The following is a 21,392-nucleotide window of genomic DNA, read 5'->3' on the forward strand; positions in this document are numbered from 1 at the left end:
CCTTTTGCGGTCTAAATTTTGAAAGATTAAACTAAATTCTATAGAACATAGAAGCAATTTTACTATCATTTGAAAATACACAATACATCACACTTACTTTACATATCAACCAAACATTCCCTATGCTGAAAAGGGAATTTGTACTTTGAAATATTCATGAACTGGCTATTTTTAATTCTTTAATTTAATTGTTATTGAGATTATAACAAGCTTCATTAAAAATTGAATTATATTTGTTGAAACATGATTGGTACTTATGTCAATTACATAAATTATGCCAAACAATATTCATTTGTCTCATACTAGGAAGAAAGAGATATTAAATCTAAGAAGGTGGAAACAGAAAAGAAATAAAGATCTTCTCTGAAAAAATACTACATATGAATAATTCCATCAAGTATTTATTCAGAAATAGAACTTTTCAAGCAAGTTCAAACACAAAATATTATATTTTGAACATATTCATAATATTTTAATTCAAGTTATTTTACTAATTACCAAATATAATAGATATTTATCCACAAAATCAAAACAAACCTATTTTAGTCATTGATTTCAAATTTATTCTTGTACTTTTTAAAGAAATTATAGTTAGCTTTCAATCAACTTTTATATTGCAATATAATGTTTAAACAAACATAATTGAAAAACAATTCTACAGATAAAATATCCATAAAATCCTCCCAAGAATTATTGTAGAATAATTATACATATGTAAAACATATCATTTTTACATTTTGATTAATCTCCACAAATAAAAATTACCTCTGTACTATCTTATAAAGAGGCTTGAAGATACATCATACATCAACACAAGGTAATGTAGATTAACTATAAAATAATGTGAAAGCTATATTTATTTTTATACACAAACTGGACAGCAAAATGGCCTGGCAACCATTATATGCTGTACAAGCAACCAGTGTATATACTGAACAGAAATAGAAGTAGAATATATCAGAAGTTGGGTGGGTTGATTGCAGCTAAGTATTAAGTCCATTACTGTCATGCCATAGGAGATCATGGTTTGAATTAGCAACTAAATATATATATATATCATTATTATTTTGTTCAATAAAAAAAATATAAATAATATATTTTAAAATAACAACTATGACGCAAATACTTAAATATTGATTTGTAAAATAGACATAAAATCAGAAAATGTGGGAAGAAACAGCCAAGTGGATTGATTCTTGTATATTACATGGTACCTATTTAATTCACCCAGAAGGATGAAATGCATGATTTGAAGTCAAAACATAAAGAGATGTAATTAAATACCACAAGATTCAATCAAATCTGGCAACACATATATTCACATTATATTTTATAGTTATTAATAGATTCCCAGACCAGACTGTGTGTTGTGCTTCGGAGCAAGACATTTTATTCCACGCTACTCCAGTTCAAGGAACTGTAGAAATGAGTTGCAACGTCATTGGTGTCAAGCTGTATCAGCCTTTGTCTTTCCCTTGGATAACATCAGTGGCAGGAAAAGGAGAGGTTGTTATGCATGGGGGACTGCTGGTCTTCCATAAACAACCTTGCCCAAACTTGTGCCTCAGAGAGGAACTTTCTAGGTGCAATCCCATTGTCATTCATGACTGAAGGAGGTTTTTGCCCTTTTACTATTAGGTGTAGATGTAACTTTTGCCCTTTTACTATTAGGTGTAGATGTAACTGTGTGGTTAAGAAGCCTGCTTCCTGACCATATAATTTTGGGTTCAGTCAAACTGCACAGCATCCTGAGCAAATGCCTAGGACACATTAAAGCCTGGTCAATGGATTTGGTAGACAGAAACTAAATAAAGTCTGTCATAAATGTATGCATGTATGTACTCTTATCATGAAATTCTGTGATTATGAATGAGCAGCACCATTATACAAACACTGTATACCTGGCCAAGGAAAATATTACCTTGCTTAGAAACAAGCAAGGGAATCTGGTTGTAGAAGGGCAACAGGAAGGGGATCTGGTTGTAGAAAATCTAGCTTTGCAAATTCCATCAGAAAAGAGAATATTAAATGATGACATAAATGATGATGATAATGATATATGAACTGCACAAAACACACAATACACAAATGCATCTTTAAATACTGCATGTTTAAACAAAGCTGCTGTATTAAGAAATAATAGATTTTTAGAGGAAAGCTGCAGATAAAAATCCATGATACAATATACAGCTAACTGAAGTTAATATTAACAGTATGTGTATATGGATATGTCTTGTCTTTCAATATCACTAATAAAGCTGTAGTTTTACTTTGCATTTCTTTGATAAAGAAATACAAGGTAAAACTTCATGTTCTGTCTTCACTTTTGTATTTAATTTCACATTATTTTGGTCTAAACAAGTTTTTTATCTTATTTATTATCATCCAATGCTTCACCTAAACTACTCTATACCAAAGTTGTGCATTACATTTTTAAAAAACTAAACATTTTCAATTAGTAACAATAAATTATGGTTCAAACATATCTAAAGATTTAATAAATAATCATACTTCTTAAATTCACTGCTGTGTAGTTATTCTATTATTCTATTATATTCTAGTAATATCATAGGCCCTTTACAAGAACAGATAATTGAGAACTTTACAATAAATTTAGAAATGCAAGTCATTCATCACAGTCTCAGTTCTTCTATAATATAATCAGGGATGATCAGGTGAACATTGTATACACCTGTGTAGTGTTATGTCCATGACCATGACACAGAATTCTCAACAGTCCATTTGATCAAGCTATAAGTAAGCATATATTCATTGCTGCAAGCAGGAGCAGTAGTTTAACAATTAATGACTGTTTAATAGGCTTAAAAAAGCTGAATTCAACTGAATGAAGTCTAGGCATTATTAGACTAGCAACCCATCTCAGTAAAACATATGAATACTACATAAACCAGTGACACAAGAAATGAGTAATTTCATTTGTACCTCAATGTGATGTTTGGTAAACAGTGACGAACCTCAGTATTACAAGGAAAATATAGAACAGCTGTCCACATTGAGCATGCCAGTTATGAGCTATCAAGTAAACCAGTGATTTTTCAACAGGGGGACCATGCAAGCAAAATAGTAAATTAGGCGCCCACAGTAGAATTTTAAGGATCCATAAAAAATGTTGCTGTAGATCAGTGATTCTCAAACTTTTTCATGTTGCCGCCACCTTGACACCCAGGCCACATTCCTAGTTCCCCCACCCCAACTAACCATCACAAACAAATTCAAAGCAACTGTATTTTACAAATAAAACTTAACCTAAAGAACCCATTATTTTGTTTGTTTTTACATGAATCACTACCTCATTACTGCCCCCATTTTTCTTCAATGCTCCCTTGAAACTTTCCACTGCCCCCAGGGAGGCAATAATGCCCACATTGGGAACCACTGCTTTAGATGTATTTATTGTAAGAAACAGCTACATTTCTTTCTCTAACATTTTACATAGTTCAACCTCTGCAAGTGAACGTGTGAAAAGCAAAATAGGAATTTTGAAAGAAGTATCTATAAAATTAGTTTTTAAATATCAAATGGCCATGGGGGTCCACCAGAGTAAAATAATTATCAAAGTGATCCATAGGTAAGAAAAATGGTTGAGAACCCCAGAAATAAACCATATGATTCCCTGAACGCCAACCTTGTTCTGACAAACATGCAGTTCTCAAGAGTCTTTAAGCAGAAACATGTCAATGCTGACATCACAATAACAGATCCCCAGCCACATTTTTCTTTTCTTTTTTTTTCTTCTTTTTTTCAAATGGTAGGCCTCACATTTCAACCAGTTTTATACAACCACCTGTTACTTGGGTGCTTTTCATAGAGTAACCATCACCCCACCAACGATTTTTCTACCAATAATGATGTATGTGTTCTTGTAGATACACATCAGCCACATCAATCTCCCAACTCTGAGAGAGTTTACGATCGTCATGGCCTCTCTTTCATCTATCTCCCTTAACTAACTTTATAAAAATTTCAAATTATCACAGTAAGCTGTGTTCAATATATAAAAAAAGATCAATACTTGTTGATATTTTAGTAGATTAAGAATTTGAATTTGAGAAGAATTAATTGAACATATTCTTTCTATTTAAAACTTCTAGCAAATATGCAAAGTAGATATTAAGGTGGGGTCAAACCTAATTTCTACCACATCAATATCAGAAACAGCATCATCTAAACTCACATATGGTATTCAAGGTTAAATATCTCCTCTTTCTGCTTGTCTCGATGCCTAGTTTCCTGTTTTGCAAACTCATAAGTATTATAGAAAGAACTTTCTCATACAAAATATCATCATCATCATCGTTTCAACATCCACTTTCCATGCTGGCATGGGTTGGACTGTTTGACTGAAGACTGGCAAGCCAGGAGGCAGCACCAGGCTCCAGTCTGTTCTGGCAAGATATTTCATAAAAGAGACTTATTTTCATATGTTTGAAAGATTTTAAAACTATAATCTAAATGTAAACAAACTTTCTTGCTTGTAAAATTAAATGTCTAATCTGAGCAGCAGGAAGTCAGAGAATTGCTTTGGTATAATGGTATTGCAACTGACCAGGTTATAGCAAATGCATGGTTCAAGCCCTGCACATGACTGTCTGCTCTTTTTCTGTCCAAGGGATTTTTTTTTAACCCACTGTATTATGAGCTATTATTTATGCTACATTCATATTCAAGATACTTTGTAAGACATCCACATTCTTACAACATGATCAAGATATTTCAACGAAACTCAGAGCGAAAAATAAAAAGAATATGAATAAATTTAATAATATAATATCCTGTTCAATCACCAACATAAGTGATTATATCAGTAGAAGTGAAATCTGTCTAAGCATGCTATTGATACTGAATACTTGCTACCAATGATGCACAGACATAGAAATCTGGATTTAGCAATTCCATCACAGCTATGAGATGCTTTGCAGCTCCTACTGATATGCTTCTGTGTTTTTTTAGCAGTATATGACTTTGCAAGATGCTTTCTCAATCTGAATACCACAGTGTTATGGCTTCCTACAGTATATCCACTTTAAGTAAGTCGCACAGAATGCTTTTTATATATATATATATATATATATATATAGAGAGAGAGAGAGAGAGGGGGGGGGGGGGGAAGAGAGAGAAATAGAGTGAGAAAGACACACACACACATGTAATGTATGTCTGTATATGTAGACAAAGTTGATAAATCATTTGTCTTACATTTGACAATGATGACTCAACCAATACAAAACATATTGCTAACGCAGTTTTAGCTTTGTCTTCATGGTATTCTAAAATAATCCTACAGCCTACAGAAGACGCAAGATGAAAGTAAATCAATACCATCAACAAGTGGTTAAAATAATTTTCTATATATGCCAACATGACTAGCAAAGTAAATATACGTATATGTTTGCTTAACTGTCAAGTATAAGATTTAATTCTGGACCAGAAGATTTCAAATATAACTGCATGTCTCTCAGTTTCTGACCATTGTTTTCACCAAAATTCATAATTTTCATCAATTGATTAAACTGTACAGTTTTCTAACATATTGTCAGTATCGCTAGCTTATGGTCACAGTAACCCTAACCAAATCTATAATTAGAACAATCATACCATAGGAGCTTGTTTGTATTCATATCAAGTGACTTTTAAAACTGAAAATATATATCCATGCAAATAACCATATTGGAAAAAAAGTTGTTCCTACATTTCAGCTTGTGTCATGATCATACAACTGAGCTCAGAAGTGTATTCACCTACATGAATGTGCATTATATTTATAATATAAGAAATAAATAACAAAGATCTAAAAATTTGATTTGAAAAACTGCTCATAGATAAGTAACAAATTACTCAGAAAAATAAGCAAAAAGAAATATTTTTTTCAAAAAAAAGTCTTACCCTCTGAGTCCTTCTTTCTGGTGGCTTTTGTAGACATACTGTAAAATGGTAATTTCCATACAAAGCCATGATTCAAATTTGCTAAGTGTCCTTTTTGACAAGGAATTCTAGTAATCAATTATTTAGTGGGGGGATGTCATACATAAAGCTGTTAGTAATTATTAATCCAAAATCATCCACAAAGTATCTGGAACTGTTGTTATTGTTGCAAAGTTCATCATAGAGTGGCAGACCATCATTTTGAGATTTCATTGAAATGCAGTTGACCCCAAAATAACTGAAATATAAAATAAATAAAAAAATTTAAATTAAAAACAGATTTAGTATATATATATATATATAACAAATATGTACTTGCATAACAAGCATTTTGATCTGAAATCATGTGCTGAAACTAAAGTGACTGTAGTGTGGTGGACATTAAGTTAGCCATTCAGAAACACACAAAGACTGTCGACTACACTGAAACATTTATTTGTAATTCAGTGTCAAAATTTTCATCACTTGAAACTGCAACCTGTTTGCTTACAAAAAATTTTGCTGCATTTTTACAAATAACTGTTTAAGTGAAGTTGATAGTCTTTGTGTGTTTCAGAATGGCTAAGTTATGTCTACCATGCTGCAATCGCTAGAATATGACAAACAAAAAATACAAACTAGGAAGAAGAATGGCGTTTCAAACATTGTAGGCATCTATAGAAATAGATGTCTTGCTCAAAAAAAAAAAAAAAAACTACAAAAATAAGAATCTAGAACAAACTAGATATCTGCAGCCTGATACACCCAACAATGTTGTCTCTATTATTACTGATAGGTAAGAGATTTCTTTGTAGTTAGCAAAATATCTATTTGGTGTTAAAATACCTGTGCATGGTGCATTCAACATAGAACAGCTGCACCCAAACCATCACATACTGCCTGTTACCAGAACCAAATCCAATAACAAGGTTGACTGAGATGAGTTATGGGGTGTCTTTTTCTTGTCTTCTCAAAACCAACAGAAGAATATGAATGCTGTTCTACAAGCTAATAAAAGAATTAATTTACAGCCCTGCTGTTTGGTTCAGTAAACAGAGCTAATTAAACTGCTTTGGCGTTCTTTTCTAATAGTTCTATATCTGTATGAATGGAATTTGATGTGAGAAACATTTAAAGCTTAAGGTTTATAATTGATAAGGAAAATATACAAAAGAAAAAAAAAAACATATCATCCCAGCTATTCCTACCGTGATGCACATCATATATATACACACGTGTGTGTGTGTGTGTTTGATTTACGTATGTGTGTGTGTGTGTTTGATTTACGTATGTTATATATACATAGGTTGAAGCATTAAGCAAATGAATGTTGATGCAGATACACAGACTACTCTTTAAAAAGTGTTGCCAAAGAGATATGAATAGATTTTTAAAATTTGCCAACCGGATATTGTAAAAATACATGTGTAGCTATAGATATAAATGTAATGCAATAAAAATAATCCTTTCTCTTTTTTTCTTTTTTCTGGTGTAGGATATCTAAATTATCTATCTTGTAAATGCAAAAACCATACACAAATTTTTTTAAAAATAACCCAGCCGTATATTAAAAAAACATTAAGATAAAGTTCATGGAGGAATTTTGCCAAGAAACTCTACAGGATTTTATGATATACATGTTGATATTTGCATTAGAATGAAGGTGTCCTTTTCATAATATATGTAAGTACAGGTGAATGCATAGGTTTTATATATATATATATATATATATATATATATATATATATATATATATATAAACATATGTACTTATACATGATGTTTTTTGCTAGAGAATAAGTTATGATTCAATAAATGTGCAATGTTAACATTTGAAGAGCATAAGTGAACGAAAGAAATAACTAGACATCAGATGCTTGAGCAGATATGTGATGTAGAAAAGACAGCCAAGCTGGTTTGGTCTTGTGCTGAGATTGCATGATGAAAGCTTGGTTAAGAAAAAAAGAAAAGGCTTTGCTGCAAGTAGGCTTTGAAAGTTATCCTTAGTAGAACGAAGTCGAGGATATGGAAACTAATAGGATACATTTGGACAACTGACTGTTACAGGGAAGACGATATAGGATCAAGATGTGGAAAACTATTAGGTTGCAAATTTCATATAACCTAGTTCTGCAGAGTAAAGTAAATCATTATGGACATGCATACATAATGGGTGCAAATGTGCATGCATGTGTGTGTAAGTGTGTGTGTGCTTATGTGAGCAAGTTTGTATTTCCTACATTTTCACATGTATTCTCTGCACTGATTGTAAATAAAGACACTGTCAACATAGCTATTATGTACAATCAGTAAATATATGTGCTTGTGTGAGCAAATTTATGTTTATTAACTTGTTCACAAAAGCAGAGGGAAAAGGGGAAAGAGAGAGAGAAAAAGAGAGAGAGAGAGAGAGAGAGAGAGAGAGAGAGAGAGAGAGAGAGACACACACACACACACACATGGCAAGTTTCTTTCAGTTTCTTCCCTTAATTTTATTTCTAATACTGCTTTTTATCTATGATAAGACAATATTAATTTTGTCCTGAATTTTTACTCTTTTACTTACATATCTGGTTTACTTACAGGCAAATTACCAAGTCAGAATAGTATTATCGCAAATGTTAAAATCCAGACTATTTTTCATTTTATATAAATATTCAAAGTAACATAAACCATGTAGTAGTGAAAATGATTGCTTTATGCAACAAGTAACCTGTGATAAATTGATTTTTCTTTTAGCTAAGCTGAACTGAGCAGTTAAGTATTTTAATTTTATCTTGAGATTATATTAATAAAGATTAAAAATAATAGATGGAGGGTGTGTTTCTACTCATAGAAAAATTTCTGACACTGTTATTTTATAATATTGTTGTCAAATTGAATATGCAAATTACATCATAGGAAATATAACCCTTTCGTTACTAACCTGGCCGTAGCCAGCCGAAAAATGTTTTGGTTCATAAGACCAACCAGGCCATAGCCAGCCGAGAGTACACATTGTTAGTTAAATGTAAATTTGAACCCAAATCTCATTAGTACATTCGTGAAAACACGTGATTTCACTTTGCAAACAGTTGAGTTGGTAAGACAGCTGCAGGAGAAATACCTAACCAAAGATAAACCTCTGTACCTGGCTTTCGTTGACATGGAGAAAGCCTTTGATAGGGTCCTCCGATCCCTTATTTGGTGGTCAATGAGAAAACTAGGGATAGATGAATGGTTAATGAGAGCTTTGCGAGCCATGCACAGGGACGCTGTCAGTAAGGTGAGGGTTGGCAACGAATATAGTGAAGAATTCCGGGTAGAGGTAGGGGTCCACCAAGGTTCAGTCCTAAGCCCCCTCCTATTTATCATAGTCTTCCAGGAAATAACAGAGGAATTCAAGACAGGATGCCCCTGGGAGCTCCTCTATGCTGATGACCTTGCTCTAATTGCTGAGTCAGTGTCAGAACTAGAGGAGAAGTTTCAGGTGTGGAAGCAAGGATTAGAATCGAAGGGCCTTAGAGTCAATTTAGCTAAAACCAAAGTCTTAATAAGTAGGAAGTCAGACAAACCACAAATCCCTTCAGGTAGATGGCCCTGCTCAATCTGTAGAAAAGGCGTAGGTAGAAACGTAGAAACTCTATAAGATGTACCCAGTGTAAGCTATGGACACATAAGAGGTGCAGCAATATCAAAGGAAGGCTAACTAGGAAGATAGTTTTTGTATGTGGCACATGCTCAGGAGCAATAAACACTGAAAATGTGCAGAGAACAACTTCTGCCACATTCCAGGGAGAAAAACTCAAAGTAGTTGATAGCTTCCATTACACAGGTGACCAAGTCAGTAGCGGGGGAGGGTGCGCAATAGTAAAAGACACTTCTACTACAGTGCCCCAAAGTGCCACGCAGTGGGACTAAACTCAAAACTATATGGTTACAAAACAAACTTAACCATGCATACATACACCCATACCTGTAACTACAAAAAAAAAAAGTTAGGTCTTACTGACTTATCAAATCTATTAAAATAATATCTTCAAACACAATATTGCCTTTTCCTCACTACATAATTCAAATTATATTTTTAAATGCTAACTACATCAAATACATTAACGAAAGCTATTGTTCTGCATACAGATGGCATATGAGCATATGAGTAAAAATGTGTTTGTTTTGTTTGCTTTTTTAAATAACACATCAATGTTTGACTACTTAAGCAGCTGCTTCAATCTGAAGTCAAGTTTCCATGAACCATGTTATCACCAAACCAGTTATTTTCTTCTAAGAACACACATCAGTTTCTGATAATTCATTCAATGACTTTGTTGATTTGCAAAGTCAGAGATATAGGCCTGTAATTTTCAACATCTACTCTGCTGCCTCTTATGGATAAGATATATTATACTATCTTTGAAGTTCTTTGAGAGAAACAGAGTTTGCCATTATCAGGTAATCTTTGGAAAAGTATCTGAAGTGGTTGCCTATATTATTTTTACATGTTTCTAGGAGACATGGCAAAAAAAAAAAAAAAAAATACCAAATTTTGTTACTAATGTCAAACTCGCTATTGTCATCACTGATAAACTGATCATATATATATATATATCACACACACACACATACAAATACATATATGCTTACATATATATATATATATATATATATATATATATATATATATATATATATATACACACACACACACACACACACACACACACATACATATACAAATACACAATACAAATACATATATAATTATATATACACACACACATACATACACAAATACATAGACATATATATATATATATATATATATATATAAATAAATACAAATATTTTTATACACATGCACACACACACACACACAAATGGCTATCTACACACTATTTTTGTCTGAAAGCTTGTGATATGTGTGCATGTAATAATGTATATAACATGTATAATGTATATACAAAAATGGTATGCCACTAAATATAATATTTTGTCTCAGAGAAACTTTTCAAAAGAGACATGTGTCATAAAACTCTAATGCTGTTTCAAATGCACAAATCATTGAATGTTTATTTACCGATTTCTACATGGGAAGAAATATTTTTAGCTTGGTTCAGAATGTCCAGAAGGTGTCTGTCACTGAGAAGACCAAATCCAATTGAAACACCATGAAAAAGGATCCAACAACAACAACATTCCAAGTTACACATATGTTTTTTAATATGAGTCATTTTGAGAAATTTCTCTAAGATAAAATATTAGTTATCAGTATGCTGTATTTGTATATATGTTATCAATGTTATGCACAACAGTTTATATATACACAAGCATCCATTCATATGTAATGTTTTTTCAGCCATTGGATAAGGTTTCATCAAACAAATAACCCATGTACCTATTTTTAATTGTGGCATTTATTTTATCAGTCTCCTTTGCTAAACTACTATGTTATGAGAGCATAAACAAACCAACATCAGTTGTCAAGTGGCAGAGAAGGAACAAGCACAAATGTAAATATAAATTATATATATAGGCGCAGGAGTGGCTGTGTGGTAAGTAGCTTGCTTACCAACCACATGGTTCCGGGTTCAGTCCCACTGCATGGCACCTTGGGCAAGTGTCTTCTACTATAGCCTCGGGCCAACCAAAGCCTTGTGAGTGGATTTGGTAGGCGGAAACTGAAAGAAGCCCGTCGTATACATGTATATATATATGTGTGTGTGTGTATGTTTGTGTGTCTGTTTGTCATCACTTGACAACTAATGCTGGTGTGTTTACGTCCCCGTAACTTAGTGGTTCGGCAAAAGAGACTGATAGAATAAGTACTAGGCTTACAAAGAATAAGTCCTGGGGTTGATTTGCTCGACTAAAGGTGGTGCTCCAGCATGGTCGCAGTCAAATGACTGAAACAAGTAAAAGAGTAAAAAGAGTAAAGAGTATATGGCAGGTTTCCACACAGTTTCCAAGTACTAAATTCACTCACAAATTTTCAAACAAAAAAATTTGAATTCAGAGCTGATTGCCTTTGCTAACTTATCAGACTGATCTAGTTTTCATTGCTGAATCTGTCAAGTATTATTGAAAATGTTCCTAACACAGAAGAATGGTGTATAACTCAAAAGCTTCAAGACCAACATACCAGAAAATATCAATTTGTAACAGAATGCAAGACATCTGTATCAACTGGAAAATAGCTATGCTTGACATAATCCAAAGAAACAGAGTGAAACTTGGCACTGAGTACTCAAGTAATGCAAATAATCGGTGCACAAAAGATCTAAAAATCTCTGGGAAATTGACAGGAAGCTGGAGACTACGGAAGTGATAAATTTATTGGAGTAAGCATAAAATATACTTCTGATATATCCATGAATACTGATGTGGCTTTCTAGATGTAGATAATTTCTGTCATCTGCATGACTTCATTATCACTAAAGATGGTTGTAGTATTAGTATATAGTAAATTATTTACATTTGACGGATATTTGTCCTCATCTTGTTTGTTGTTAACACAACATTTCAGCTGATATACCCTCCAGCCTTCATCAGGTGTCTTGGGGAAATTTCAAACCGCGGTTCTCATTCCTAAGGTATCTTTCAAAGTTATTTATTCAGATCACTGCCTGGAATCGAATCCAGGCAGTGACCTGAATAATAATAATAATATCAAAAGATACCTCAGGAATGAGAACCCAGGTTTGAAATTTCCCCAAGACACCTGATGAAGGCTGGAGGGTATATCAGCTGAAATGTTGTGTTAACAACAAACAAGATGAGGACAAATATCCGTCAAATGTAAATAATGTATATAATTCCTCATCCCTTAAATATAGAACTGTATTAGTATATAGTAAGGTAAATATGAAATTTTACATACATTTCCTCTGCTGGCGTCAAAGAGTTTCTCTTTCTGTGTAAAAAAATAGACTCCATAGAAGCCTGTGTAAAGTATGTGATGCTGTAAGGCAGTGATTCCCAAACATTTTCAGGCTGCTACCCCCTTGATACCCAGACCACATTCCTAGCGCCCTCACTCTGACTAACCATCACAAAGATAGACTTCTTTCTGAAGCAAATTCAAAGCAATTGTATTTCACAAATAAAACTTAACTTAATGAACCCATTATTTTGTTGCTTTTACATGAATCACTACCCCATTATCACCCCACTTCAATACCCCCTTGAAACTTTCCACCACCACCCCAGGGGAGGGGCAATACTGCCCACTTTGGGAACCACTGATATAAGGTACTGAGACATGGGTATTGAGTATAGAAAAATCTGTCGTGGCTGAAAGAAATAAGGCAGTTGTGATCCATTGGATGAGAGAAATTAACTGTATGAAAGGGGTAAGAGACATTTTGGCAAAGATGTTTTGGAGCCACGTATTTGACATTACTGATGCTACTCTAACTTACTTGACATCAGACATTTTAATGTTGTTTTTCTTTCCCTCTGTTTATGTATGTGAACATCTAGCTATGTTCATATGTACGTGTAAGAACTCTTCCTCTCCCTATCTCTATCTGTACATGTATATTTCTGCACATACATGCAAGTGGTGTGCATTTGCTTCCAGTGCTAAAACATACTGTCACCAAAACAAGCTGAATGTCCAGTCAGTTGTGTCAAACAGTCAGTGTCCTAACAGCCTCTTCCAAACACCTCATTCCAGCATGAGAGGTAGAGAGAGTAGCTTAGGAATTGAAGGAAACAGAAGCACTGGTTTGGACATGTCATGTGAATGAATGATGAACATTATGTGAAAAAGTGCCATGTATAGAAGTGGTAAGGTCAGATCTCAAGATACTGGGTCTCACAGATGTGATGACAAAAGAGTAAGATCAGCTATGATGATATGCAAACTTTTTCAACACACATCAAGACAGAAAAAAAAACAACATTAAAATGATCATCATATGACACATGGAAAATATTTTGGCTGGTTAATATTTTGATTCATATAAAAAAAAATAAAAAATAGTGCATCCAAAACAGACAAAAAACTTATACAACTTCAGATAAAGTGGATTCTTCATATTTTTTATCTTCATTTATTTCAAAAGAATGGTTTTTGGTTCAACCATGTTGAATGAAAAATAATAATAATAAAAGTGAATAAATAAAAAATAACAATGTTTTAAATTCAAAACAATAGGTTATATTCTTTTACTAGTTCTAACCAGTTGGCTGTGACCATGCTGGGTCGACGCCATTTTGTTGTTTTTAGTTAATACAAGTTTTATGAGTTAAGTTAATCTACATACAAACTTCATATATTATACATACACAAGTACACACAGACACAGAGAGGCAAACAGATGGACTGAACTATAGAAAATGTAGATATATATATATAGAGAGAGAGAGTGATCAATAAATGTGCATGCCATTGTAAACAAATGTCTACGTCAGGTATTTTTATCATTATTTTTATAAATATGAAAGATACTGTCAGAGCAAGACATACATACTTATAAAGATATAAAAATAAAAAAATATCCTCACATCTGGGTTGTTGTTTTTTTTTTTGTTTTTTCTTTCAACCATTTATTTCAGAACATATGACAAAGAATGGAGTCTTAATAAAAGAATAAACAAACAAGCGATCAAACAAAGCTTACAATATTCATACTGATACGATAAATGTCTAAACTTTATATAGACTGTTTTGGAATGGAAGAAATGCCGTATTCCAAAGTTTATCTACAAACATAGCTGTCTGGTTAGAAATAGATTCAGCTTTCATAATAATAGATCACACCCCAAGCCTTAGTTATGGAGGAAAAAGAAAAAGGTAAAATTTCCCACAGTCCTGCCAATGAAGAGAAGACCATTATAAAAGAGACAAGAAGAATAAAAGAAATCTAAAACTATATAATATATATATATACGTACACACATTTATATAAATATAATGTGGTGTGTGTATGCACATATATATATACACCCACCCACACAATTCTATGTAACATATAGTATTTATATATACACCTATATACCTATCTCCCTCTCTCGCTCTCTAAGGATTAAGACATAAACTCAAATTAGGCAATCAATTTTTTTACACATACCCATACAGTAATAAATTCAACTTAAAATGCATATGTGTATATATATATATATCATCATCATCATCGTTTAACGTCCGCTTTCCATGCTAGCATGGGTTGGACGATTTGACTGAGGACTGGTGAACCGGATGGCTATACCAGGCTCCAATCTAATTTGGCAGAGTTTCTACAGTTGGATGCCCTTCCTAACGTATATATATATATATATATATATATATATATATGTATATATATTAATACATATCGACATATATAAATATCTTTTAAAATATAAATAGATATATATATAAATATATATTCATGTATGTCAATATGCATTTTAAGTTGAATTTATAACTGAACGGGTATGTATAAAAAATTGATTGCCTATTTTGAGTTTTATATCTTAATTCTTATCCTTTGTCTTGGGTTCGACCCGAGCATTTCTTAAGCAGTTCTATATATAATATAATATATAAATATATACACACAAAATATTTCACAAAGCTAACAGTCTAATTTCTCAAGAACTAACAGTCTAATTCACATAGAATAATTTTACAAAATTATCTTACTTAATACACTACAAAATAAGGGTCTATCTTATTGTAGACTACTATGATTATCTGATCAATCTCTCTCTCTCTCTATATATATATATATATATATATATATATATATATATAAGAGAGAGAGAGAGAGAGAGAGGTACACACACAATGGACTTCTGGTCTCAATGTATTGGTTAACCTGAGGCTGCAGTAAGACTTAACCTGAAACTACAAAGTTGTGAGGTAAATCCATTAACCATACAGCCATTTCTGAGCCTATATCTATAGAGGATCACAAATCAACAGTCATTACAGAGATGGATAGACTCCCAATTCATACCTCAATGAGGTCAATTTCACATTATATCCCTTCAGAGTGCAATTAATAATGAAGTATCAATCCTAGGCCATGCTTAGTGCTTAGGATGTTGCATTCATGACTGCAAGACCATGGCTTTGATTCCTTAACCAAGTGGTATGTTGTATTCTTGCTCAAAACAATTCATTTCACATTGCTCCAGTCCACTCGGCTGTAAATGAGTAACCCTATGACAGATTGGCATCCAAGTCATGAAAAATGTTGTAATCTCAGTCACCATGGAAACCAGGTAATCAGCCTTATGAGTCCTTGGGCTCAAGCCAGTAATGTCCACCTTCCCTTAATCTTTCTCTCCAGAAGAAATCAACAGCGATCATATCTAGAGAGGGACAGGTTTCACTATATGTCCAATATACTTTAAGTTACAACAGCTCACTAGGCAAGGCATATCTCCATATTTACAGATACTTATATCTATGGATATATATACTATTTCTTGTTTGACACTTTTATTGCCTTGAATCTGTTTTTAAGGCTCAACAGACAAACTCCTTATACCCTCGCTCTTTTCTCTGTCACATAGAGAAAAATTTGCTTTGGGTTTTCTTTTCATGACCTGTCACTCATTATAACATCTAATTATCAGTAATTTGTATTGTCTCATTAAGGACCAAGTATAGTTCTATGGTTAAGAAGTTTGCTTCCAACCTACATAGTTTCAGGTTCAGTCTCACCATATGGCACCCTGGGCAAGTATCTTCTACTATATCTCTGGGCCAACCAAAGCCTTGTGAGTGGATTTAGTAGATAGAAACTTAAAGAAGGCTGTCACATGTGTGTGTGTGTGTGTGTGTGTGTGTGTGTGCGTGCGTGCGTGCATGCGCGTATGCATGCTCACACACTTGGACCTCCTTGTTTTGACATCGTGTGATTGTTGTAAACAAATGTCATTCATTTCCAATATTCTGTGAAAACCTGTTTGACCATAGAACTTGCTTAGAAACTGGTAAGGCTTGGCAACAGGGAAGGTATCCAACCATAGAAATTCTGCCCCAATAAATTCCATCTAACCCATGCAAGCATGGAAATGTGGACATTAAAGCAGGGATGTTTATATATATATCCCAGCCCTTGAAGGGTACATTCTGTGAGAAATGAGAATATTATCGTCTGTTTCTACTCTTACAAAACTGTCAAATACACCCTTATACACACATAAATCTGAGAATTTTAAGAGAGAGAAACTGGGGAATTGTAACATTCGTGTAATCCAAGTAAAGTGGTTACAACTCTGGGAAACCAAAACTGATTTGCTAAGAACTTTCTGCTGCCATACAGTCCCAATCACAAGAACAACATCAACAACAACAATACATTAACATGTTTCTTTCCCTTATTTATAGTTCAGTTATTCCACCATCAATCAACATTATACCATATGCTATAAAATTGAGTAGCTTTATTATAAGTGCCAAACATATGTCTTAGATAAAGCTTCATATTACTCAGTTTCATTTAACATTTTTAAATGGCCAGATTGCCTCTGACACTATTTAGAACTGAGTCTGCTTTATCTTCTTAAAAGCTTGATACTTTACACTGTTATATTGAAATTCCTACCTTCATTAAATGAGAGTCAATGAAGGTAGTAAAGAGATAGTATTCTTTAACAATTCTAATGATAAGGACACTATAACACATGCAAGGATTAAAACCAAGGAAACTGTGAACAGCTATTTAAATAAAACAAGAACAGATTATATGCTTCAGGTATCAGGAATTTCATGATTAATATCAATTTCATTGGGATTTTTATAGTAAAGAAGTTAATTCCTTAGATACCAAATACCAAGATGCCATCCATGCAGAACATGTATTCCCTAAGTTAAAACATTTAATAAAATGAAATCATACTAATTAATAGGTTTAAGTGTTGATTTCTCAGCCCAAGAATTACAGCGTGATGTGCTGCTTGACTGGTCCCCCCTCTCCCTCTCTCTCTCTCTCTCTCTCTTTATATATATATATGATGATGATGATGATGATCTTTTCTCCCGCCATGCCTCTGTCTACCCCTCCATCCTCTCTCTCCCCCTTCGTAGTTTTTCCTTTAAGGTCTTCAGGTTCTGGCTATATATAAATGAGAAACCCATTCTAAATTATCTAGCTGACGTACTACGACGAAATACCCAAGATGCAGATAAGATAGAGATTTTTATTTATTTACGGCCTCAAACATCTCAATACCTTGCGCTTTCTTGTTTCTCTCCATGAAATTCAATTGAATTCAGTTGTTGTCTTAAATTCATGCTTATTCATTTTCTAAGCTTCCTAAATTCATGCTACGTTATATTCTAATCACCCAGAATTCATTGCTCTTTTAAAAAAATTACGATTTATGCATTGTTGTCTCTCAAATATTTAAAATCTACAATTAAGAGCCCTCTCTACTCGCTGGCGGTACCTACCCACCACCACTACCCATTTTCCTTTATTCAAAAATTCTTATCGCTCCTTAAAATTATGGCTTTTAAGTGTTGATTTCTCAGCCCAAGAATTACAGCGTGATGTGCTGCTTGACTGGTCCCCCCTCTCCCTCTCTCTCTCTCTCTCTCTCTTTATATATATATATGATGATGATGATGATGATCTTTTCTCCCGCCATGCCTCTGTCTACCCCTCCATCCTCTCTCTCCCCCTTCGTAGTTTTTCCTTTAAGGTCTTCAGGTTCTGGCTATATATAAATGAGAAACCCATTCTAAATTATCTAGCTGACGTACTACGACGAAATACCCAAGATGCAGATAAGATAGAGATTTTTATTTATTTACGGCCTCAAACATCTCAATACCTTGCGCTTTCTTGTTTCTCTCCATGAAATTCAATTGAATTCAGTTGTTGTCTTAAATTCATGCTTATTCATTTTCTAAGCTTCCTAAATTCATGCTACGTTATATTCTAATCACCCAGAATTCATTGCTCTTTTAAAAAAATTACGATTTATGCATTGTTGTCTCTCAAATATTTAAAATCTACAATTAAGAGCCCTCTCTACTCGCTGGCGGTAACCCGCCCTCCCACCCCCTCCACCGGAAGTTCATTCGTCTGTCATTCCTCTGTCATCCCACCCCCTCCACCGGAAGTTTCATTCCTCTGTCATCCCACCCCCTCCACCGGAAGTTCATTCCTCTGCCATCCCACCCCCTCCACCGGAAGTTCATTCCTCTGTCATCCCACCCCCTCCACCGGAAGTTCATTCCTCTGCCACCCCCCCTCCACCGGAAGTTCATTCCCCTGTCATCCCACCCCTCCACCGGAAGTTCATTCCTCTGTCATCCCACCCCCTCCACCGGAAGTTCATTCCTCTGTCATCGCACCCCCTCCACCGGAAGTTCATTCCTCTGCCATCCCACCCCCTCCACCGGAAGTTCATTTCTCTGTCATCCCGCCCCCTCCACCGGAAGTTCATTCCTCTGTCATCCCACCCCCTCCACCGGAAGTTCATTCCTCTGTCATCCCACCCCTCCACCGGAAGTTCATTCCTCTGTCATCCCACCCCTCCACCGGAAGTTCATTCCTCTGTCATCCCACCCCTCCACCGGAAGTTCATTCCTCTGTCATCCCACCCCCTCCACCGGAAGTTCATTCCTCTGTCATCCCACCCCCTCCACCGGAAGTTCATTCCTCTGTCATCCCGCCCCCTCCACCGGAAGTTCATCCCTTTGTCATCCTGTCAACCTCGGCTGTCTCCCGGAACCCATCTAGTGGCCTTGGCCATCCTCTCCCCTACCTTTGGGTAGCGCATTAAGGTTGAGAAATGTTTGCAGGTTGTAGGTAATGTTTTGCTTATGAATTCTTCCAATTGCAAGTTTTCTTTTCAGGTACACGACACTGCTTTTCCTCTTCCCAGGCTACAGGCCCACACCCCCAACACCCATACTGTTAGGATTGGCACTCTCAACGTCGGCACGCTGAAAGGTAGATCTGGTGAAATTGTTGAGATGCTTGAACGGAGATGCGTAGATATGTGCTGCATCCAGGAAGTAAGATGGAGAGGAGGTTCTGCAAGGTTCCTCACAGGCAAAGAACACAGGTACAAGATTTTCTGGGCAGGGAACACTGACGGGGTCGGGGGCGTAGGAATACTTCTAGCGGAGAAATGGGTGGATAAGGTAATCGAGGTCGTTAGAGTAAGTGACAGAGTACTTAAGATCAGACTAGTGCTTCATCATAGATTAGCTACTGTCATCTCAGCCTATGCACCTCAACCTGGGCTACCAGATGGTCTGAAAGACCAATTCTATGACACCCTCTTGCAAACTACCTCGTCGACGAGTGACAGGGACCTTCTCTTTGTGGCTGGAGACTTCAACGGTCATGTCGGACGTCGTGCTGGGGGCTTCCATGGCATACATGGAGGCTATGGCTTCGGTTCCCGCAACGAGGAGGGAACCAGACTGCTGGAGTTCTGTGATGCAACCAATCTTATAGTCTGCAATACCAACTTCAGGAAACCTGCCAGTCACCTAGTCACCTACCGCTCCGGCAGACACTCTAGCCAAATCGACTACATCCTCGCCAGAAATAGGGAAAGAGGGCGGCTTATAAATGCCAAAACCTACCCTGGCGAAGAATGTACCCCACAACATAGATTAGTAGTTAGCGACTTTGGGATCAAGGCAAAATGGGTGCCCAGAATTAGACAGGCTTGGAGAAGAAGGGTGTGGAAGCTTAAAGACCCTGCAAACGGACAGAGACTTAGAGACAAGTTACTTGAAGCATTTAACGAAATAGAAGGGGATATAGCATCATACAACGTGGAAGACAATTGGAGATTTCTGCGGGACAACCTGTTGAAAGCCACCGACCAGATTTGTGGGTGGTGTAAGGTCCCCTCCCAACCCAGAGTAACGTGGTGGTGGAACAAGGAGGTAGACAGGGCTATTAGACAAAAGAAACAAGCTTGGAAGGACTGGACGAACGGTGGTAGCAGGGAATTGTACCAATGTGCCAGAAGGGAGGCTAGGCGACAGGTTTATTTAGCCAGAGGGGAAGCAGATAAGGAAAGATTTGCCAATGTTCTGCGCCGTGAGGACCAAAGACTCGAGGTATTTCGGGTTGCAAGACAGTGTAGGAGAGAGAATAGTGATGTTGTAGGAGAGAAATGTGTTCGCATGGATGATGGTACGCTTGCATTAAATGAGGATGCAAAGAAAGAGGTCTGGAGATGCCACTACGATAGATTGCTTAATAAAGAGAATGAATGGGAGAAAGAGAGCCTGCCTTATGTCGACCCAATAGAGGGACCAGCTATCCGAGTTGATAGTACCAGGGTAGATAAAGCAATTAAGAGTATGAAGACCGGGAAAGCCCCCGGCCCATCAGGAATCACTGCAGAGATGCTCAAAATATCTGGCAGTGTTGGCTATAGCCTAGTCACCCGTATTACGAACCAGGTGATACACGAAGGAGTCATACCCTATGACTGGTGTAGCAGCATCATAGTCAACTGCTACAAAGGTAAAGGGGACGCTTTAGATACAAATAATTACAGAGGCATCAAGCTGT

General features: G+C 35.4%; 1 protein-coding gene across 50 annotated transcripts in view; it reads right to left on the bottom strand.

Annotated features, from left to right (window-relative positions):
- Window positions 1-21,392, bottom strand: part of LOC106881120 (rap guanine nucleotide exchange factor 6) — a 457,078-nt gene that overhangs the window by 410,071 nt on the left and 25,615 nt on the right. For all 50 annotated transcript variants that reach the window (XR_016241432.1, XR_016241438.1, XR_016241437.1 and 47 more), the window contains exon 2: window positions 5,905-6,181. Coding sequence is in view for 43 of the 50 variants with exons in the window: in XM_089350570.1 (XP_089206696.1) it covers window positions 5,905-5,973 (69 nt within the window). In the remaining 7 variants the exon portion in view is untranslated. The remainder of the gene's footprint in view (window positions 1-5,904; window positions 6,182-21,392) is intronic.

Source organism: Octopus bimaculoides, chromosome 4, assembly GCF_046866305.1.
Source record: "Octopus bimaculoides isolate indiv1 chromosome 4, ASM4686630v1, whole genome shotgun sequence".
Lineage (NCBI taxonomy): Eukaryota > Metazoa > Mollusca > Cephalopoda > Octopoda > Octopodidae > Octopus > Octopus bimaculoides.